At 38.2% G+C, this 23850-nt stretch overlaps 1 protein-coding gene across 1 annotated transcript; it reads right to left on the reverse strand.

Moving 5' to 3' along the window:
- Positions 1–875: 875 nt before the first annotated feature.
- Positions 876–21682, reverse strand: CHODL (chondrolectin). The gene is made up of 6 exons (XM_045851636.1): positions 21203–21682; positions 12363–12672; positions 11976–12133; positions 8441–8527; positions 6472–6574; positions 876–2247 (listed from the first exon to the last, which is right to left on the reverse strand). The coding sequence occupies exons 1-6, from the start codon at positions 21279–21281 to the stop codon at positions 2163–2165; spliced, it is 822 nt and encodes a 273-aa protein (XP_045707592.1). The 5' UTR covers positions 21282–21682; the 3' UTR covers positions 876–2162.
- Positions 21683–23850: the final 2168 nt, after the last annotated feature.

Genomic DNA, 23850 nt, shown 5'->3' on the forward strand with positions numbered 1-23850 from the left:
CAGGGGAAGGGGGTGCTGTTTAATTTTACTACCTGAATATTATTCCAGAATTCACCTGCATTTCAAAACACATATGAAGAACAATGCTCTGAAAATACAACACCCACAGCTGATCCAGAAACCATATAGTCCTTTTTATTTTTCAAAGTTCAGCTAAAATTTTAAGAAACATTCAGGACAGTCTCACGGCCATCTTCTAATAACAGGGAAGTCCATTGTCCCACTCCTACTAACGCACAAGTTTAGTAAGTAATACCAGAAGAGTTATCCAGGCCTGGATCGAGATAAAAGGCAAAACCAAGGCCCTTCCCCATAGCTTTGCCTCTCTGGTGCAGCTGTTTTAGGCATGGGAGGCAGGGACATGGGGGAAGCCTAGTCTCCTTCCGCCGAGTCCTGACTACAGGGAGACACGCATGGTGGGAGCTTGGTGGGAAGAGGTAGCTTCCAGCAGCTGGTCTCCCGTTCTGCCCAGAAAGTTGGGCAGCCAAGGAAAGAGGAGTGCTCAGTGTGGCCCAATCTAAGCTTAGAATGCAGCTGCCCATTCCCTCCATCTCTAAGCAGCTGAAGATGAATTAGTGGGCCAGTGTCCACTAATTTCTATTTTCCCTTTGAGTTTTGCCAACCAACTCCAGCTGTGAATTGCCTAAATGAAAGCTCTTTATCATCCAACTGAAAAGGACTGACAGGAAAAAGATGAGGTTTAACACACTCTATAACCACAACTTTTATTCTTAGCACCCTTAAACAGTAATTTCTCGTCATCTTCATGTATTGATAGAAACGTGTCAGTATGTTATTCACTTGAGAGACTTAGACAACACACACGGTCGTTCTTCAGAAATAAGAACTTTTTATTTGGTTAAAAGGAGCACAGAGACATGTGAGGACCAGACAGTTCCCACTCTGTCTTGAGAAGAAGGCGCCGCGGGCATTGAAGAAACCGGGAGATACGACGGAGGAGCCCAGGTTTCTCTCCCAGCCACACCCTCAGTGATGGATGCATGGTCAGTGATACCCTCCAGCCATTTTTCACCCTAACTTTTAGCTTCTCTCCTTGCTAAAAGGTTAGTGTGCTGTGCTTACCTCCCCACCAACAGGACCACTCACCTGGCCCCAACAGTAAAACCCTTTTATATGCTGATAGAGGTTAAACAGAGCTAGAATAAAAAAAAAAAAAAAACCTTGGACAAAGAACGCAGCTATCTGCTTCCAGTTTCAGCCCCAAACCCCTAACAACTCCTTTGTATTGTGGTCGAGGGAGAGACCAAACTGATTCCAGAAACTTCAGAAAGGTACTTGTGGTTACATAGGCAACAGGTAAAGAAGACATATGATTATACTGTGTATGCCACCTCTTTTGTTCTAGATTGAGTATATTGTTTATACAGTGATTAACAAAGTCATTACAAAATCTGTTGAATTTTAAACTAAAAATAATTGTAAGGCACGTGTCTCACACAATTGAAATTAGACAGTTCTTGCCTCTAAGTAAAATATTTGAGTGGATTCATACCATAGTTACTGAAATAGTTTCTTATTTCTGAAGCGATTTCCTACACATTGTCTGATCCAAAGCAGAGAAGTGAAAGGTGATCCATTTCTAGACAGGAAACTTTTTCCTATGGTAATGTATTTATGTGTGTGTGAATTCATTTGACCACAGTGATAAATTCCTTTAATCAACACAGCATGTATTGAAACATGAAAGACCATAAAAATAAATATCAGAACAGTTCATTGTTATCAAACACGTAAAGGTAAAATTTTTTTGCACACTGTAAATTTCAATACAATTTACATTACATTAACTAGATTACAACCTATGAAAGGTGAAAGAAATGAAAACAACTGCTTCCAACACACATACTTCCGAGGTGTGGATAGCAAGTTTGTCTGCATGGTCCATTCCGTGTACTTGAAGTTTGGGTGCATCATTGAGCAAAATAAGCGTGTCTCACTCCATTATCAGCATAGCATAATTTGTAAATGAAATGAACATAGAAAACTCATTTTAATATTTGCCTCAAGGGGGAGCTTACAGTTCATCTTGCAGATCCTCTGAGATTTCAAGCCATTCCAAGCTAAGGTTCTGATGCCATTCTTTATACAGATCCAGAATTACAAAACTCTGTTTCCTTTTCTGGAAACAAGTCAATAAACTTTTATACTTCCATGCCACTTTCTTTTCTCGTGCTTTTTGAAATCCACAGTGTAGACTGGTTTGGGCTAGTTTTTGTTCTTCCTTTACTGAAAAACATAAGAAGAAGTAAGTTCAATGTATGAGACTTCTTATCAAACTGGTCATATCTTGGTCCAACTGGAGGTATTTGAGAGCCTTATTTTAAGAAGGTACTTCTTCTCTCACCAGCCTATTTTTTCATCCTTACAAAAAATTCCAGATTATTCCAGTAGGTGAAGATGGTAAACAGTGCATATAAAATTATGAAAACATAAAATAGATGGTTCTCTGTTGGATCCCTTATAGTTTAGAATTCAGATACACACACAAATGTTTCTGACACAACGCCAACATTTTTTATTGTAATCACCAGTAAATCATTCTTTTTGGCCTATGATTTTTGAAGTGTTGCTTTTCAAATATTCTTCCATATACATGTGCTGTATTTAACGCCAAATATCAAGATAGCGTTTTTCTCCTAAGTATAAATAAGGACCTTCCTATTTCCCTATTCCCATCAGTTTTTAGGTCCTACGATTAAGTCACTTAATCACGGAAAGTTTAATATTGTTTCAGTCTCTGAAAACAACATAGGTTCGGGTGTTGCTAACTTATGGGTATCTGAGCTTCCCTGGGTCTGAGGTTGAGCTTCACTCTCATCAGATGTGGAGTCCAGGCCCACACTTTCAGCCTGTGCCTCGGGCTGTGCTGTCTTCCAAAGCTCCATAAAACGGCCATTTCTCAGGCTCCTGTTTTAAAAGGGGCATGTTCCTGAGTGTACCGTCACCTTCTGCCAGACTACTGGTTAAGGTCTAGCTTCCTTTTGGTCTAGATTCCTGTGAGTGAACCCTCCCTGCATCGCTAACCACCTCCAGTGCCTGCGTATTGCATTCTGCACTTCCTCCCGCCCACAGGTGCTTGTTCCAACAGCACCCTTTCCAATCCCCACAGGCACGCCTTCTACCCACTCCACTCACTCTCCGTCTGCCTGACCTTGCAGAACTCCTTCAAAGAAAAAAACAATCTTCCAACAAATAAGCTTTAGAATTTGCTACTAATGAAATAATATGTTCCAGTTATATGTTTTGGAGATTTGCATCCAAATAAGCAAGATCAGCACATCTTTACCTATGAAGTCATCTCACATAAATGGAAAATAAATCAAGCAAAGTGTATGAAAAACATAGAATGTTTTAGTGGTGAAAAAGATGGTTAAGTTATTAATGTACTTTTTGTGTAGCACTAGTATTGCATTTGAGTTACTACCAGTTGAGGAAATAACAGTTATTGTTTTGAACACATCATGGAATGGTAGAAACCACCATGTGTACGAGATTGGAATTGAAACTTTCTGCAAGTCACTCAGATGATAATGCAGTCGAGACTTTGATGAAGTTTCTCCTTGCTTTCCTGGAAAAAAGGAAAAGGGGAGGATCTGAGAACGATTGAGTTAAGCACTACAGCTAATCCCGGCATCTAGAGGTACTCTATTTTGTTTATATTCCTATTCTGAGGATTTCAAACAGTGAAAACTCCACAGATCTTCAAGATGGAGAAATCTGGAAGACTTTTGAATAAATGGAATCTCTACTGTAACACACTATTTGGAAGAAGAAAAACAAACTTTAGAAAAAACTCAGTTACACCCTGGCTGGCGTAGCTCAGTGGATTGAGCTCTGGCTGTGAACCAAAGTGTCACAGGTTCGATTCCCAGTCAGGGCACATGCCTGGGTTGCAGGCCATGACCCCCAGCAACCGCACATTGATGTTTCTCTCTCTCTCTATCTCTATCACCCTCCCTTCCCTCTCTAAAAATAAAATGAATAAAATCTTAAAAAAAAAGAAAAAACTCAGTTACTAACACTTTAGTAATTTGTATCTCAGAAATGAAAAAGACTGCATAATACTTTTCAAGTTATTTTTTTTCAAGCTGACTCATTATTCACAGCTCTTCTTTAAAAGTTCCACTGGGTTATGGGAGGTTGATATCAAATCCTCCCTCTAGATTGAGGGAAAAAGAGAGAGAAAGAGAGAGAGGGAACTCATGGACACAAGCGGCAGTTTGGTGACTGCAGGCAGGTGGGGTGTGGGGACAGTGGAGGAGGGTGTAAGTGAATAAACGGTGATGGACGGAGGTCTGACTTGGAGTAGTGAACACACAGTGCAGTGTACAGAGGATGTGTTGTAGAATTGTACACTTGAAAGTTGTATAATTTTGTTTATCAGTGTGGTCCCAATAAATGCAATGTTCTTAAAAAAGAAAAATTCTCTCTTTACACCATTGCTTTCCAAAATGATAAATCATCTTAAGGGAAGAAACATTAAGGGAAGAAACTAGATACTTACTATTATATTAATTTCATACAAAATACTGAAAAACTATTTTAACTGTGTTTTACATATACATTGAAAAGCCAAGAGGACATAAAATGTAGTTTGAAGTTGCCAGGTATTATTTATTATTATTATTCAAAAAGCCTTACTTAAGCAGCCTCTAAATCACAGGTTGGATCTTTTTTAAAATTTATGTGAACTTTGGAGTTTACATTTATTTAACTTGTTTCTGGTGATTTTGTTACACAGTGGATTCATTACAGTTTATTTGAAGAAAAGAAGAAGATGAATTAATATGAAAAAAGAAAAATGGCTTATTTAAAAGTTCTTCCCTGAAAGAAAAATTCTCTCGATCAATTTTTTATTGAAAACACTCTGACAAAGATATCTAGACCAGAGGCTTTCAACCTTTTTCATCTCGTGGCACATATAAATGAATTGCTGAAATTCTGTGGGATACCAAAAAATCTATTTTTTGCCCATCCAATAAAAAACATACATATAACTTTGATTCTTTCACACTGGGTGGCTACGGCTGTGTTGGCTATTGTCACTTTTTCAATTGACAATCTAAGGGAAAAGAGGTCAGCACTCCTGAGTAAATAGTCAGGAATTGCATGTTATAAAAATTCTTGTGGCACACCATTTGAAATCACTGGTCTAGTCTATTATTGCAAGCATGTTCTTATTTAAATCCAACATCTTTTCCTTTTCTCTTTTCGTAGATATTTGTATTTCCTATGTTAATACTTTAATTGCATTGACAAATTGATACACATGGAAAAATTTTACCCCTAACTCAAGTATATGGATAAACATATATGAGGGGGACCCAAAAAAACAGAATTGCATTCTAGAGGGTGGGCCCCTTGCAGTACAGGCTCTCCCTGCTAGGTGAGTGTTCTAGGAAGCCATCTGCATCACTACACCAGCTGGCACTGTTGCAAGAGGCTGCATTTGGCTTCAATGAATGTTTTTGAAGACTCTTTCAATGCATTTGCCCCTTTCATGATGAGTGATTTACGAGTACACTGGCCCACACTACTCTGTGGGCCACACTACTCCATGCCCCAGCTTCCCTATTCATCTGACCTAACCCCGAGCAACATTATTTCGTTCCCCCAGATGAAAAAAAGTCCTCAAAGGGAAATGTCTTGCCAATGTGGAAGAGGTGAAACAAAAAAGAAAATGTCAGAAGCACTAAAGGGCATCAAAACCGAGTTCAAAAGCTGTTTTGGGCAGTGCAAAAATCGTCCCAATAGGTGTTTTTGCATCAAATGAAGAGTACTGTGAAGGTCACTGAAGTTCAAACATGTACAAATAAATACACATTTTTTTACAAATTACTTCTGGGGCTCTTTGGATTTCCCCTTGTAAGAGAGTACTCCCAAAAATCTGGCTGTTAGGACATACCATTTTATTTCAAGCTGCCTACTAAAAAGGGACATATTTTTACCACTGTGCTTTATTTCCTATACTTAAAAGATGCTTTTGAAATAAAACAGAAGGTAATGACTTGAAATTTTGAAAAGTCACTACACAGTACATGTATAAAAATTGAGTCTTGTATTCAATTTGAAATCAGTATTGAAAGGTTTAACATTAATGTTTTCACTTAATAAGCAAGGGATAGTATCATTGCCTACACTGTAAGTTTATAAGTATTCAGATTTCAGATCCATCACATGCACTAGCCATGAGACCCAAGGCAAATCGTGTCTACCCACCAACTTCTCAACTGAAAAACGGAAACGGAAGAGTACCCACTTCATACGGCTTGTGAGGATTAAATGAGATATTGCAGGAATCCTTTGAAAAGGTACATTTTATTAGATTGTATATACTGGATTGGTACTAACAGATACAAAAATGAGAACTCTCTTAAGGCAAATTAAAAACATAATTTTATGCTAATTTTAAAACTTTTCAAGGAGTCTCAATATATAGGAATTATTTACCTTTTATGCAGCATCTGGAAACAGCAAGTACCAAAAGCAACCAGTATCAGTAAGAGCAGTGGGATTGTTGGTATAACGACATAAATTAAGTTGGGAATTATGCCTACAAAAGTAAAACAGTCAGTTTAAAAAGGCAGTTGAGGCAGAATTTTAACACCAAAGTTATATAAAAGTTTTCCAAAAATCTGGGGTAAAGTAAAATTATTATAAATAACTAGATTCTAAATAAGGTCCTTCCCTAATTACTAAATAGTCTAAGACATACTATATCCATGTTTGTTAAAAATCAAAAACAAAATCATACTGCACTGGTGGCCATACTCCTGTTCAATGCCATCTTTCCAAAAGTATTATTAAATCTGCTATTCAGGTAGGGCCTTGTTTTCATCAGGAATTAATAATCATAGTTATCTCACTTCACTGATCCTTCTTAGTTCCTAGAGTAGCAAGCATTGATGTTTAGAGAATCATAATCATTATTAAAATAACTGTTGATTTATTGGACATGTAATTATCCTAACCAATAAGCTCACTATCATGATTATATGCAAGATTCCCTGAGATTAAACCAAAATATGCAAATAGTAACTGATGATACAGTCATAACCCAGAGATTCAAGACTTCAGAGACATGAAGACTTGGTCTTAATTAAATTCTAAAATGAATTGTCTTTTTAATCCTGTCCCATACCACTTAATAATACTGGTATTCTTGATAAAATAAAAACTGGAGTCTCAGGCAGCATATGATGACTTTATTAAACATTTTTTTCACTGTCATAAGGGAAATTATTCCTAATGTAATTATTTACTGATATCTTTAATTAGGTTTAGATGTTCTGAATGGTTTATAATCAGGCATCTGAAAAATAAAGAGTACTAAGTTTTAAACAATTTAAAAACTATCCATTTAGCTACCAAGTCAAAAACTGTCATGATTATTAATTTAAATAATTCTGGCCACAGTAGACCTAACTTGGAGCAAACTATGCCTTTAACTGCATATCACTTCCTCTGTTAACACAAGGTTATATCAACTAAGGTTCAGTGATGTTGAGTATAATTTGCTCCGAGTTCAACAACTCTTGAGCCTCCAGCAAATAACAGGTAACATTGAGAATTTTTAATTCACAAAATGTTTTCTTGCTCTTTCAAAATACCATCATGATTATATATGCATATGTATATATGTGTGTGTGTGTGTGTGTGTATATATATATATATATATATATATATATATATATATATGAAAAAAGGAGACAGTATTCCCTACTCTTTCATGGATTTTGTATTGCCTGTGAAAATATTTTGAGACTTTGGGACTTTAGCTCTAACTTCACAAAGCAACTAGGATAAATCAATATTTCTGTCAAATTGGCATAGGGCCCTGCTAAAACTATCTCTGACTAGCATGCAATTTGCATTGGGATTTCATTGTTTCTTTTGCAGACAGTGGTATGTTAAAGGCAGCTGGGTATAGAGCTCATTGTATGCATTTTTCTCACCCTGTTATTCAATGATGTTACTCTGGTGGCTTGAAATCAGCCAGGGAGTGTTCACATCACAGAAAATTCCAAAGTCAACAAATCAGAGTTTTTATTTCACACCCCAGCCAACCCTTAAACAGTGACCAGCACACCACTGTTCACAGGCTGCTGCCTATACCACCTTCCATCACAACTCCTACACGTAATTGGGGAAGTTCTTTGTAGATCCTGATTCTAATTGGGATTACTTAGTTTAGTACTAGATACACCCAATTAGAAGAAAACAAGTAAGTTCTTGTACTGAAAAACTAGTTGAGCACCATTTGTTCTAACCTAGCTCAAAAGTAAATTTCCATTGGTTGGCCAGTATGTAGCACACCACTTCAACAAGCAACAGGAAAAGTTGGGGCCAGCAGGAAGTAGAGTTTAAACATACAGTTTCTGTCCCTGACAGAGGGGTTAGAAACCCGGGAACAAATTACCTGCTTCAGTAACAACCACATTTTGATGGGCGTCTCCTGGTTGGTTTGTAAAATACGTCTTTTCTCCAGGAGCTGTTGGACTAATCTCTGTAGATAATAAGTGCAGACATCATATGTAATGATAAACAAGAGAAATACAAATAAAGATAAAAATAAAAGTTTACAATAAAACCATACAAACACCAGAGTTTCGACTTCTGAACAATTTACAGCTAAGAATTATATTTTGAATTTAAATTTACATTAAATGATCTTTAAATCAAGCATCCGCCTAATGAATCCTTGCAACACACAATCGCAGCAGCAGTTGACAGTGTGCCAATACTAACACAGCCCGCTACAGGCAGTGATGACAAAGCCGGCAGGACGCTAGGCAAAGATAAGCAAGAATCCGTGACCACAGCACACGAGCCACTGACTGCAATTCAATGGCAAGTAAAGATGATGTGGGTGCTAATATCAGTGCCATGTTTAGGTGTCTCCTCACAATAATAATCAGCAGAAGATTGTACATGGATTGCACTTGGTGCTGATGATTCAAATATTAATAATGTTCTATGTACATATCTGCCCTATACAAATAATGCCATCCTTATATTTACTTTCCAATAGTGTCTACCTCTTTTAAAATAATAATAAATTAAGGCTTGTGAGATGTTTCTTTCCCTGGGTTTATAAGATGAGATCTCTTCAATTGCCATGCCCTTAAAGTATATTGAAATATCTTACCATCATTTGGTATTGCTCTGCCACCAATTTTTTCCTAGATTCTTCTTTTTAAAGTAATAAGTCATGGAATATCAATTAAATTAGCAAGAAAATACCCTATAAATTTGTTTTCATTTAATCCAAAAAATAATGTCCTATTTATTTTTGTCAAGTGATGGAAAGGAAAGCATTCATGCAGTATCTTATCTTAGTTTCAGAGTAGTGAGTCATGTTAGTGTAATGTTTACTACTCTAATTTGACCACATAGTCTGTATTCTTTGGAAGCTTAATCACATGCCATCCTCTAATAATACTTACTGTTCTTTATGCATATGTCACCCTGACACTTCAACAAGCCTCCTCTAGGTTTTAGATACAGTCCTGCCTTCCACTCACTCTTCTGCACTGTCTGCCTGTGCTCAACAGGTACTTGCTGAACAATGAATACAGATATTATGTAATTTATCAACACAGAACTGATTATTTTTAAAGTAATTTTAATAAATTTTAAGTTAATGCAGCTGCTGATTAAGTAACAATGCTTTATGGACATAATCCCATACATGCTATTTTAACACCTTAGAATAAGAATATATAATGCAATTTTAATAAATACAAAAATTAGATTCAGACATATGTCCATAAATATGCATTTGGGTAATATTGCTAGACCTAATGAATAGATATGCAACTCACAGGACAGTAAATAACAAAAAAACAGTGGCAGAAAGAATGAGAAAACTCAGAAGTAAATTATTCAGTTTCTGCTTAGCTAGGTTAATTTTTTACCACTTTGGATACCATTAGTCATACTTAGATGGCATGTCGGAGCAGAAAGAAGAGACTAAGTTCAAATCACAAGGTAGTTCTGGTATAGTTGGAGAATAAAGTTCAAAATAATTAGTGTTATAATTTATAAATTTTAAATATTTTTGCTGCTTAATCCTCCAACCCCCCTCAGCACTAAAAAGCTAACCACTAACCACCCAAAAAGTACTGACTCTTATAAGCAAGGAATGTAATGAAACCTACATCTTTCATAGATGAGACACTAAGATTGAGGAAGTTTAACTGAGTATAAAAGTTAGATGAAAATGTTTAACATAAAGAATAAAAATTATATGTACATTAATAAAACCAGCTATAAAATTGTGCATGTGCTTCCAAAGCAATAAATTATAAAAGAATATTGCTCACAAAGTATAGATATTTGAAGGTTTAGGTAGAATACAGAAGATAAAGAAAAATAATAATTTTATGACTACAATGCTCTTCCAAGAGCAATATAAACCTAGATTATCTAATGTGAAACAAGCCAAGAAGATTCTAGGGTTATAGTGTCCTGAATAACATAAGACAAAAAAAAATGTACTTAAGGTCAAATTGTTCATCTAAAAGCTCAGAGAAGAAGACAATGTTGTATTAAGAAGATTTTTTAATATACTCTGTTTCATTTAATAGCTTTAGTACACACAGTCACAAATTTAAACTATCAGAGAAGCACTTTTTGGCCTTTTGGCTAAGATCAAGTGTAAAGTATCAGAGAATTTCAACTTTCTATTTTTCTACAAAAAAATAAAGACAAAGAACATAAAAGCATAACAGATTTGGCTTTGTGAAAATCTTCTAGGAGGGTAATGATGGATTTAGCAGCCTAGGCATTGGTAAAGAATAAACTCACCAGGGACAGAAAGTTGGCTAATATACTCAAGAGCAGGATAAACATGAGAAGAGACTAAATCTAATCTATAATCCAAATAATCCCTTGTGCTTTACAGTCTTGTGAGAAAATGAAATAATGTAATTTCAAGAGAATAATGGAAGTAGCAGAACTTAACTGTAACCAACTTCCATAAACGCATGAGGCCAAGCAGACAGAAGAGAGAAAATGATACTTCTGAACACTGAGGAGCCAAACAGCCAAAAAATACTCTCAAAACCTAAGTATCTAATTTGACTTTCTTAAACTGTTTTTAAAAATGAGTTTACACAGTTTTGATTAACCTCTCTTTTGGTTAAATAGCAATTCAGTTGAGTTGTCTTACTCAAAGTAATTCAAATGTACTGTTTCCACAGGAAACCACACGGGTTGTAGCTCAGGGCAATGCGGTCTTCTTATTTGTGGCCTATGGCAGTGAACTGGAGACTTCAAGTGAAAGCTGGTTAAGGAAGCACACCTCAAAGAGTGAGGATCACAGCAAGAAAAGGGCACATGCCCCTCTTTTTTTCAGTATGGATGGTTCAACAAGCTATGACCAGTTTAACATTTACTGAGCAGAACATGCCAAGTATGATGCCCTGAAATAACGAGGTAATGTTTCAGGAGAAGGTTTCTTCAATCCCTTAAATTCCCCAGATAATCAGTTAAAAAACTTGCTCAGATATGTAAATCTACAGGTGCTTTGGTGACATACCTCCTTCATACATACTGTACTAAATATTTAAAATATTTCAAAATAGATGTTTATTTTTCATTAAATCTATGTACAAAACACAACTTGGCTTTAATATTACAAATGGTTTTCTCTTAAAGGCACCCCTCCAGATGTTTCTGGTTACTCCCTCACTCTGTGTCTAGTGACTGTAGTTTGTTTCCAGTTACTCCAGTGTCTATAGTTCCTAGTTACACTAGTCCTATTTAAGTCCTTGGGCAGTGTGCTCTACAGTACACCCCATGCTTCACTACACTCAGTGATATGACAAGTTGCCAAGTACTTTCATGTTTCAGAGCAAAAAAAAATGCCAAATGTAGCAAAGCTTAAAGATAAAACTGACTATAAGCAAATACGCTCAAGATCTGCTATACCAACTCACAACACATCCTACCTGGTTCATACTTGCAGATGTAATTGTGCTTCATGTTGCACCTGTCGTCATTCCACTGGTAAAGGTAGGGGCCTCCAAGGCCAGGATTGGCGGTGGGTTGATGATACATCACGACGCACTTTTCACTTCCACAGGAAGGTTCATCAGTATACCAGTTTCTGCAAATACAAGGCAGGTGGGACAAAAGTAGGTTTGCAGTTGTTCATATGAAAAATAATACAATAATTAATGAATAATACAAAAATAAAACCTGTTTTGCATACTCACAACTGTGAACCTACCTTTGTCCCACTCTGTTGAGCAGCAAGAACACCTCTAAGTGATCTTCGCTGCTCTGTTCTGACATTCTATACAGGTAACAGAAATCTCCCCCAGGCCCCGACTCACCGGTACTGGGAGCTGCTTCCGTCAGACCACCGGTAGAGATCTGGGCAGGTACCGGATGCTTGCCCGTCTCCATTTCTCCAAAGGCCTATCCAGAAATCACCATCAGAAATACCTGTGCCTGGTTTTGTCAGGTTTTGCAACATGCTTTCTATTAACTTCTGTTCTGCTTCGTTTTCAAGGCTGAGCAGGACTCCCCCCTCACTCTCACACGCCAGTCGTGCCTCCTGGAAGCTCACGCGGCTGGACAGTTCATGGAAATAGGCCATTTTGTAGCACGGGTGCTTGTAGTCAGCAAAACACACCTTTTGGCCTAATGGGAAAAAAAGATGAAGACTTAAACACATAGGCAACAAAAAAAAAGTTTTATTAAAATTTTTTTCTCAAAATTGAATTTCACGTATACCTATATATCAAGCAGAATGAATTTCCCTGGTGACTTTGTGACATAACTACAAATACACATCATCATATCACATTATAATGAAGCCATAGTGTATAAGATTTAGCTAACTCTACCAGCAATGGAATTTCTATTGCTTACACCCTCCTCCTTTTACCACCAGACATGTAGGCCAAGATTATAGAGACTCTTCCCAGTGGTCATGCTGTTTGGTTTTATTTTTCATGATCTTCTTTAGCTCATCTCTGATCTTTGCTCGTCAACTTTAAAAACTGCCACAAATCCATCTCAGTCACTGTTCCTCATTTCCAACCTGCTGCCCATGACCTACTCTACTCTCTTAGTCTTTGACTTCAGCTTAGGTTTAGACTTAGAAGACAGAATATTTGACTGTTTTATGTAAAATTAAGTTAAATTACTTTATGTTGAGAAATTAAGGCACAGCTTTACTGTTTTCTTATGGGTTGTCTGCGTGAATATTGTTCTTGTTGAGATTGAAGGCTTTGTTCCCTATGTATTTAATTTTGTAGCCAACCAAGAAAAGTTGTCAGTGGTGGAAGGGTGGGAGTATAATTGTACTTTAATGCTGGCTAAAAAATAAAGCATTCGAGCTTTGCACTCTTAATTACAGTGTATCACAGTGAGCCAGTGTTGGTATCACATCCATTCTCCCCCAGAATCAGCAATTAATGACCAGTGATGACACTCAGAGGCAGAAGGGAGCAGAAATCAGCACAAGGCCATTAACCTCACCACAGTGTTTGAGTGATGGGTGTTCAGTAACTTGGCACAAGCTGAGAACAGCCAACTAATGAAATGGCAGCTCCAGCAATTCAAGTAAGACAGCCAGTTGTCCTCTGTCTCATTAACTGCGATCTGGACCCAGGAGCAACACACTGAATGATATGAACAAATTAGCAGACTGCCCAACTAATTGTTAATGAAAAATAACAGGCTAGTATGAATGCCCAAAGGGCATTGGAATTAAAGAGACTTCAAATGGACAAAATAAGTCTGAAACATTCCTTGAGAGATGATTAGGGAAGTCCCAAATGTTAATTCTAATATAGCTATTATTTAAAATTTCTCTTAGTTTATTATAAGGTTTTATGTTGACTACATTAATTAAAAGTGGTTTTCCTGGTAATGTTCTAATAATGCCATTAAGCCTAGTGATTTTTATACCTATATTTTAAAATCAAGCTCTGTTTCCATTTTCGTCTTCTACATCCTTTACATATCTCTAAGTTTCAAAATATCTAACTGCATTCTCTTGAGGCTGCAGTTTGTTTAGCTTTTCATTCTAAGAAATCACAGACTTGGATTTGACTCCAGCACTTTTAAAATATTAAACTTTTCCAACATGATTGTTTTGCAAGATGTCAAAAAGCCAAGTTTAAAAAAAAAAAGATTATAGAAAAGCTTTAATAAGTAAAAATTATTCACATAACAAAGCCAACACACATTCAGAAGATGCACAGGTATGATTTTAATGCGAACAGTCTCTGCTCCTTATCTTTCATATATTAAAAAAAATAAATGCAACACAGGTTTATTATGTATGATGAGGATACAAAAATGATGAAACTAAACTGATTTATAAAATTCAGACAGCACTTCTAATTAAATACATGAGAGCTTTAGCCCTGACTGGTGTGGATCAGTGGGTCAGGCCTCATCCCACAAAGCAAAAGGTCACCAGTTTGATTCCTGGTCAGGGCACATGCCCGGGTTGTAGGTGAGGTCCTCAGCTGTGGGTGCAAGATGTTTATCCATTGATGTTTATCTCTTGCATTAATGTTTCTTCCCCTCTCTTTCTCCATCCCTACCCCTCTCTCTAAACATCATCAATAAATAAAAAATCTTTAATTGCACGAGAGCTTTAAATGTCATGAAAAAACCCTTAATACCACTCTTAAGTATTAGCAAAGTAGATAAATGTTAGTCTGTAGAGAGATAATAAGAGAAAATCCACAGACAAGGATTATATTAACATAATTAATAAGAAATACTGCACAGGCCTTGGATGATAGCCAGCCTTGACAGTCGCCGTGGCTGTGGATGATGGATTGGTCCAGGGATCTGGGTGATGGGGTGGAGATAGTGGTGGCTGCACCGCAGGGCAAATCTCAGAGGATCCGGGCACTGGCCAGTTCCCAACTACAGATAGACGTTAACTCCAAAGTGTATTGACTCAGATTTTGACCTGAAGTCACTACCAGTTCTGATCTAGCCAGGCAGTTTTCAGGAAATTGTGGAAACATTGCAGTTTTTTAATTAAATGAGATGTATATCATGGTCAGTTAAAGCTGGCACTGTGAACTTCTTTACACCCAATTGTACTTCATTACTGATTTCCACCGTATTGGGCAAATTTAGTCCAAGTTGCGGCACAACCAGCAAAAAAGATGCTACCAAACTACTGCCGTCATTGGGCTGTGATTGCAGTGGAACTCCAACAGCTGGGAGACAGATGCTGCCTTGATTCCCAGAGAAGTCTCATTAACACGGATCTTTGGGAAGTGACTTTTCCCACCTCTACAAAGGCTAATATTCTTAAAGAACTGTTATGATCACCACCCTTCCCATTCTGTGAGATCACAGAGAACATTTCCTTTTCTCTTTTAAATATTATATCCAGATGAAATCTTCCATCACTGTATTGAAATACAGGAATCCTAATCTTCCATCTATTACATCCACTTCCATCTATCGTTCTACTCCCCTTAACATATTCAGAAAATTGGATAACAGTTTTTACTACTCAGAGGCTGCCTTGATATTGTCCAACAATAATTTACTAAATGTTGCCTAACATCTGCTGTGACAAACATTCTTTGATTGTTGGCTTATTTACAGGAGAAAGAAAAGATATTCCACCTAAAATTCTGCACCTCTATTGGCTTCTCACACCCATTAACTTTTATTTAGAGATATTTCTCAGTATTGCCTATTAAAATACGCATCCCTATCAATATCAGAGCTAAGATTGTGCTACTATTTCCATGAATACATATATTTGTCTTTTTTCTTAGTCATTAAAATTCCTTTAGAGCTAAATATTGGCAGAACTATAAGTGCTTTTGGCAATAATGTAAAAGTGGAGTGAAACTCATAAATGCATTGTAGTTTACTTTTTTCTTCCTAAATAGAAAGGATCTAAGATTTGTTTTATTTTGTTTATATGTATTAACCTTCTGACAGGAGTGTCCTCAGTTTGTTAGTAAATATCATTTTTCTTATACCTCCCACTATAATCATATATTATAATCATATATTATAAGTATTAAATTATTGAATTTATATCACATTATTCAATAAAATACAGAAGATACTTTATGAATTCCTAATGCTCCATTGTGACGTACCTTAGGTTGCAAAGAAAAAGTTCAACAAAAGCAGATCTGCATAATAAGTCCAAACCTGATTGACTAGACTTTATTTTATCAGAAACCCACAACATAATTTGTTTACCATAGTTCTGTTTTTACTTCCCTAAAAATCACCCTGGTAAGTATGCCGGCACTATAATACCCAGGGTAGCATGACCTTTGATGGCAACGCCCACACTTTCAAGGTAGAAAGTAAGCAAATACTGCTGATCCTGTTTCTGTTTTCCGTGTTCCATATCACACCAACTTCTTCAGAATTTTCCTTCATAAAAAAAGTTTTGTCATACTAAACTTCATTTTTGTGACAGGGGTTTTTAGAATGCAATGACTATTAAGATTGTGCTGAAATCCATTTTCCAACATTGGTAAGCAAAACCAAAACTGTAATCTTGGGTCATTTTATGAATGGTGGTGGCAGCTGTGAGCCCTCCCTCTCCAGCTAGGGAATACCATGTGCTTCCTGACAAGGAGATGAGACGTGTCTTTTTAAAATCCCAATATTTAAAATCAAGATCTAAATAGTAAATGGTAAACCAAGGAACTGTGTGACAAGATTTCAAGCATTCTATCAACCAGGACTGGCTTTGTATTCCAGAACTACACTTGAACTATGGGGACATGACTTAAACTTTCCTGGCCTCTGTTTTCTTACCAAAAGTGGTTATGCACTTTAAAGAAATAATGATAGCCTGCCATTTATCGATAGTTTAGTATGCAGGGGCCTCACTGCCAGCACCATCCATGCCTTGGGGTAAATTAGGAAAAGGTGTCTCCTGGTGATACAGACTTATTACCTAGAAAAAAAGAAACGTGTTTCCCCATAGGGGACCTCACTCCAAGCACAGGGCCGGCCAAGCCGGGTCCCCTGTACAGCTCCTTAGCCTTCACTCCCAAGCATCGCACAGCCTGCACAGCTGTGTCACACCTTTTTAACCCCCCAACCACCCTATGCTGTAGGCGTTCTCATCCCATTTCTAAAACAAAGGGGAGCAAAGGAAAGTTAAGTAACTTTCTGAAATTCACACAGCTCATAAATAATAAAATCAGGGTTTAGGAGCAGGCAGCCAGGCTGTATAGTTCATGCATGTACCCCGATTTCTGTACAGCCCCCATACATACCTCAAATGTAACATTTTTTACTGACTGAGAAGATTTCAAAATAAAGGATTGATGAATATATACATTATTCATGTTTTTATATTGTAATTATTAGTATTGATCCATTAATGATCACTGGGTGGCTAATATAGGCAAGGGGTTGGCCCTTGAGAGATTGTTTCTAAGCTGATTGTGGATTTTCTATGACTGAACATTTAGTCATAGGATTAATATTGGAATATCGATCTCATATTTCCAGACCATACATGTCTTTAATGATTATTTTATTGAGCCTTTTTGTTTTCCAAATAAAATGAACACAGGCCAAACTGAATTTTTCCCCTAATTACAAGGAGGATAACTTTAATCAAGTTCACAGGTCATGTTGTATCATCAGTGGTATGTTAAAAGAGTGAAAGAAGCAGTCTCCCTGGGAAGTGTGTACCCTGGCCACCCACATGTGTAGTAGCTACACAGAAGACAGTTGCAAAGAGTAAAAATCATTAGCGAGAACATTAGCTGCATTGCTGCTTGCACGCCTTTATTAAATAATACTGCCCTCTTTATCATGTTAATGGAATAGATATTGCCACTTTCAGGAAAAAGAGTTATAAAAACAAAACCAAAATGCTGAAAAACAGCAATTAGGCATTAATGGCTATGATAAATGTGTCGTTTACTAAGTGGCTAGTAATAAGATTAATTTGTTCCCTTCTTGCCCAAGAGATACTTAAAGTAATTGCATCTAGGAAAACTGCACCGTCATCACTTTATGCTTTTGATGATGTCATGGAATTCTACTAGAGCCTGGGATAACAGTTTCTGTATCTCCTTTGCTATTATATTAATCTATAGGCTACTGAACACCACCATGATTTTGCAATATTCTGTGGCATCTCTATGAGAAAATGAGAGCTCCCTAAAACATCCAGTTCCCTAAACAAAATGTGGGCCAACTGTAAGTTCAAGTTAATTCATATTAAAATGTTCTGCAGACATTTGGAGACACCATGAAACACACTCAATGGCATTTTGCAGCACAAACAGGTTGAGGATCACGGCTGTGAGCACTGAAAAAAGAGAGAGTAAAAAACAAACAAAAGAAACACATTACTACAAAACTTTTCAAATGTTTGAAAATATCCACAAGCTCCTCAAACACATCTTCCCATCTGGTAACCTGAATTTTGAACTCTTCTTTCTGATACATATCCATATCCCTGTAACTAAAAACCTCTTACCTTTGTCCTGAAGATTTCATTACCTACCAGTCGCTTTACAAAATTAAATGCCTGCAGCCCCCATAGGTATTCCCTACACATCTGTGTTCAGCAATAAATCAGTTCAGGTCTAAGACCCTAAAAGCAGTTCCCAACTTAGCATCATAAATTCACAAAATACTCCCTGATTGTTATTCTCATGGTTATATAGTTGTAGTGCATATTTATGCATCAAGATAAGCACACCAATAACTTATAAAAATATTTCTCTACAACTGCTAGATGCTATTAACTCTTATGGGGAAGATTATGATGATAAAGTTGTTTAAAATGTTACTTCCTTTTAAATACTTTCACTTCATTTATAAATAATGCTCTCAACGTTTAAAAGGATGATGAATTATAAAGTACTAGAAAATATAACTGAATATTTTGAAATACTAGCATAAGAATTTCTATGAAGGATCATTTTATGAGTACCTGTCATTTTTCTAGGGTGATGATTTTGGTACACCATGTAGAAAATATAAATAGTTGTATTGATGTTTAATAAATAGAAAATGTATCCCATATATTGTAAGTATATTTCTAATACTGGTCCCAAAGAACTTGTTGCAGTCAACACACACTTGAGATTTTTGGTAAATGGTCCCTAGTGGCATGAACAAGTCGATGCACCCCTCAAAAGTTGATGACCAGGCAGACATTAGACTTACTACTTCCAAAATGCCTCACTTTAAACTATTCTGTGCTCATGTCATTATGGCTGAAATATATATTTTCTAAAGAAAGTCTTCAAAGAATAAAATCGCAAGTCAGTTTATAATGCTAAATGTCAATGTGAACTTTTATGACCACATACAATTAAATTATTCATAAAATCATAATTGTTTAATATCAAGTAAACATCATCATTTATGCTAAATCAAATCTATCATGTTCAGTTAACTAGAAATGTTCCAGATGTCACCCAAAAGATGCCTATAAATAGTAGAAAAAACACAGCAAAAGGTTTGCAACAATTTATGCAATAACAAAACACAGAATAAACTTTCACCAACAATTTTTAATTTCTATTTTTACACCATATATCTTTTTTATTCCCTTGCAAAGTTAAGGCACACAAACAAGAATATACCAAAAGGATATTATTTAATTCAAGTAAATGTTTTAGGTGTTTAAAAATCACCTTATGCTCAAAGCCTGGTCTCCACTCTCCGTTCATTTGCAAGAGTAATTCTGATAAACACAAAGGCAGTCAGGTATGTAATTCACACATGCAGATGAGTCAAATATATTGTAAAGTTTTGCTTCAAAGTTAAACAAAGGGGAAATGGAACTGATGGTATGGCTTCTGAAACATCCTTATTTGGTACTGTTAAGTTTTCATTTTAGAAATACTAACAGCCTAATTTTCCTTTTTTAAAAAAAAAGTAAGCAGTATGCATTTCCAAATGACATTTCACAATGTATTTAATTCCAATGGTTCCACAGTGCCAAAAAATTAGTAGAGAATGCATGATAACTAGACATTTAAGACTTATATTCTGAACATGTAGAACATCACACATTGCTGAGGGGAAAATCGGTAATCATTAAGCTTAATATGCCAGTTCCTAAAGGTCTGGCTTCACAGCTGATTAAGTTGCTGTCATCTGTCCCCTCTACCTCTGGTGACACCTGTTATAAGATGCACAGAATGTGAAAGGAAATTTGTGGGTTTTACCTTAAAAATCTTCCCACACTTAAAATACATACCCATATACTTTTAACAAATATTCATTGCAACACCTTAGTTAGCATCGCAGAGGTTTCAATAAAAGGAGCTAGCTACCTATGCTGTTTTCAAAAAGGCCCGATTAATGCATCCTGGGCTGTTGAGAATCCTCATGTGTTTTAAGAGACCTTGCTAAAAAGTAAGAAAGGGAGAATCAACTATAAATTGCTCAACAATAGGGGAGTGAAAGTCAAAGAATAAGAAAAATCAGAGCGAATGCTCGGAAGCTTGCCATTTCTGAACCATTTACCTTGTGCTGACTCCAACGACCTAACTGGACACCTACTGTGTGCACGAACCTATACACCTAGTAGCCACCATCCACAACCTCAGCCCAACCTCATTTTCTGTTAAGTCCCCAACTTGGAATGAGGTGGCCAAGGAAAGGCGTCTGCGCACTGTGACCAGTCCCCTATTCTTTGTCAGACCTCCCGAGAACAAAGGCTGTGTGCCCTGGGGTCGGGGAGCGACGCACAGCCAACAAATCTGGTCTCAGAAACGCTCCCAGTGAGCACGGCGTGTGGGCTGAAGTGGCCAATAGGGGGTGGCATTCCCGGCGGCGGCTCTTCCTCCCCGGACTCCCTCTGTGCCCGCGGTACCCCACCCCTGCCGCAGGTGCCCAGCCCTGTCCTGTGGCCAACTCTCATACAGAGAAAGTGGAAATAAATTACTCCTCGAAAACACTGTGCAGCTCATGATGAAGCAGAGCTCGTTTCGCAGCTACTGAACCAGGCGCTTCCCACATTTTTAAACTTTTTGTGTGTATTTCGGGGGAGGTGAACATAGAGCACAATCCGTTTCCCACGCCTCCCGGCTCCCTACCCATCACAGGTTCCCAACCCCGGGGACAACCTCCACCCCAAGACGGGCTGCCCCGCATCGCCCTCGCCTGCGCGCCCCACGGTTCACCTCCCTGCTTGTCCACTCGGCGAGCAGGCAGCCCCCGGACTCACCGCTGACCACCCGTCGGCAAAAGGCTCCGTGACAGCAAAGCAGAGCGGCTCCCAACAGCAGCGAGACCACGCGGCTCATCGCGGCAAGGCGGCGGCGGCGGCAGCAACAGCAGCAGGTGTGGCCCGGAGCAAAGACGGCCTTTGCCCGCTACACAGCCAAGGCTCTAACCCCCGAGCCTCCCTGCCTCCCTGCCGGCCCTACTCCAGCTGCCGGAGCCAAGCCACCCGGTCCCCTGCACGCATCGCCTTTGGCCGGACTTGGAGCGGGGCGCGCTGGCGTCGCGCGAGGGTTTGCTCCGCTAGAGCGCACGACCCCGGCGGTGCGCGTTCAGGGAGGAGGAACAGAAGTTAGGGGGTCTTCTGTGGGTCTCAGGTTTGCAGCCGAAGCTCCGATTAGACCCCACCAGCCCGCTTTGATCCTCTCCCGGCCTTTAGTGAGTGAGGGGCTGAGTCCGCGAGGCTAGATCTCGGATCTCAGGACAGCCGCAGCAGCTCTGCGCTGGAGCCTCCGGCTTATATACCCACATCCCGACGCTCCGGCCCCTCGCTAGTAGCAATTTTTAACTACTTCGTTTCTCCTGCCCTGCGGACTATCCCGGCCCCTCCCCTAAAAACTGGAGCCACTTTGAAAACCGTCCACTCAGCAGCTCCACCTCCTCCACTCCACTCCTCCCCGTCCCTCTTTTCATTCGCTAACAGGCCCGAAGTTCATTTGGGTAAAATGCGACAGTTTTGCTATTACATTCGGGCAAAAGTTGGACCAATTTGGTTGTCTCAAAGATTAATGTCCACGGGGATGCCAAGTTGTGGAGCCTTTCTTTTTGTGTGTGTGCTAAATTGCTTGATCATGAGTACTGCTAGATGCAGGGCACGATGCACTATTGAAGATGAATTGGCGGAAAGGGAGCCAAAACCTGCTTAGTGAATTATATAATGTGGCAGGTTTTTCCCCACGTCGGTTCTACAAATAGATGACTTCCCAGCAAGTTTGTTTGACTAAAATTGCCACAGGAGTAATTTCAAAGAATATTTGAAGCACGATTTTCCCAACTGGTTTCCATCTTAGTATGCGCAGCTCCGGAGAAAACCATCAAGGCAAAATAAATATTCTGAGTACTTGGGAATTTCATGGACGTAAATGTATGCATTTCTCTGCAATCATCTATCAGTGACTTAAGGTTTACGTGAGAAGCAAGACTCAATCTAAAACCTACAAAGACATTTTTCTATACCCTTACCGAGTCTCTCTCTATTAAAAGTCCGTTTAAGGATGCTAGGGTTTCCTGAAGCATTGGGAAGAAGTTAGCCCATGGGCTAGCCCATCTACAGCCCATGATAGGAAGTTTGAGGATGCTCGTAAGGAAGTTCAGTAGAAATGGTGTTTTTGCCCATGTCGTTGTGCATGTCCAAGGGTTTGTTAATTAATATCCTTTGTTTTTAATAGACAGTAAACTTTCCTGTAACACCCTCGTCTTTATTTTTCACAAGGCAGAAGCACACTATAAACATTTGTTGGACTGTTGTCCTGAAATAGGTTAATCCTGCTATGGTAAAAACTAGTCTTGCAGGATAAGAAGTTTTAGCACTTGGAAAGACTTTAAATAATATTAAACCCACTCAAAAAATGCCCTACTCAAAAAAAAATCCTAAAATAATTATAAGGATGTCTACCAGTTTATTTTTCCTTGTATAACCATGAAAAGTCTAATTTAATATCAGGCCATGGGAAAGTAATAAGTCTTGCAGAGGGTATGGATTTTTTAAATTTTACCACTAGCTAAGTGTCCAAAAGAAACAAGCATTGCTGGGATTCTGAATGGATACCTGATAAATCCACAAGGCAGTGGAGGACTGCTCAGCCTCGTGAACCCTTTCAAAGAGACTGGGTGGTTGTGATCACAGAATTGCTCCAGGGACTCACTGCCCAGTGTGGGGAAAGAAATGTAATAGTGACTGTGTGTCATGGTTAGCACAGAGGAATGGCGTAGTTTTGCAGGAATTTTCTAGCAGTTGTCCAGGTTGAAGGTGATGATCCTCGTTGGCTGGTGACCTGAGTGAATTCTCCAAATGTCTGCGCACCTGGGATTCTGAACAAGAATTTCTTTCTCCTTTCATGGCACCCCACTCCTAGATATTAGTGTAGCCCAGAGCTATCATGAGAAGGTGCCTGTTTGGGAAGGACTATCAGTGGATTATGGCATGAGCACTGGATACAACCTCCTACATATCAACAGACTCCAGATGCCCCAAGTGTCTCTGACATCGAAAAAGCCAGCAAGTCCTTGAACTTATTATTGTCCAGGGGGACCCCCATGGGTTTTGTACTTCAAAAATCCAAATTATAACAACTGAATCTTCAATAGGGTTGTACAGACATCCAAGCATATAGTTTCTTTAGGTTAGGATTTAATTAGTTCAAGGTGTCCATACTGGTTTACGAGGGCTGCTCAGCAGTTTGACTTACCAGAAAAACAAAGTATTAAAGGTTCTTTTTAGATATGATTATTTTAAGGGGACTAGATGACAAGACTAGCTATTTTCTTTGTTTCTCCATCACTAGCAAACATCTGGATGGATCATCACTAAATTCGGAGAGCACATTTTGGGTAATCTCAAATACACAATAAGAGTGGTACTAGAGATTCCTT

The sequence above is a fragment of the Phyllostomus hastatus genome, unplaced genomic scaffold (assembly GCF_019186645.2).
Source record: "Phyllostomus hastatus isolate PE091 unplaced genomic scaffold, TTU_PhHast_1.1 phas_contig_86, whole genome shotgun sequence".
Lineage (NCBI taxonomy): Eukaryota > Metazoa > Chordata > Mammalia > Chiroptera > Phyllostomidae > Phyllostomus > Phyllostomus hastatus.

What these genes read in the sequence shown, in the direction of transcription:
- CHODL (XM_045851636.1), bottom strand. Translation starts at nt 21,281, where the DNA reads ATGAGCCGCGTGGTCTCGCTGCTGTTGGGAGCCGCTCTGCTTTGCTGT. An exon ending in CATCTGCAAGTATGAACCAG is followed by an intron (nt 8,528 to 11,975) that starts GTAGGATGTGTT and finishes TATTATCTACAG; the next exon opens with AGATTAGTCCAACAGCTCCT. An exon ending in TTCCAGATGCTGCATAAAAG is followed by an intron (nt 2,248 to 6,471) that starts GTAAATAATTCC and finishes TATGTTTTTCAG; the next exon opens with TAAAGGAAGAACAAAAACTA.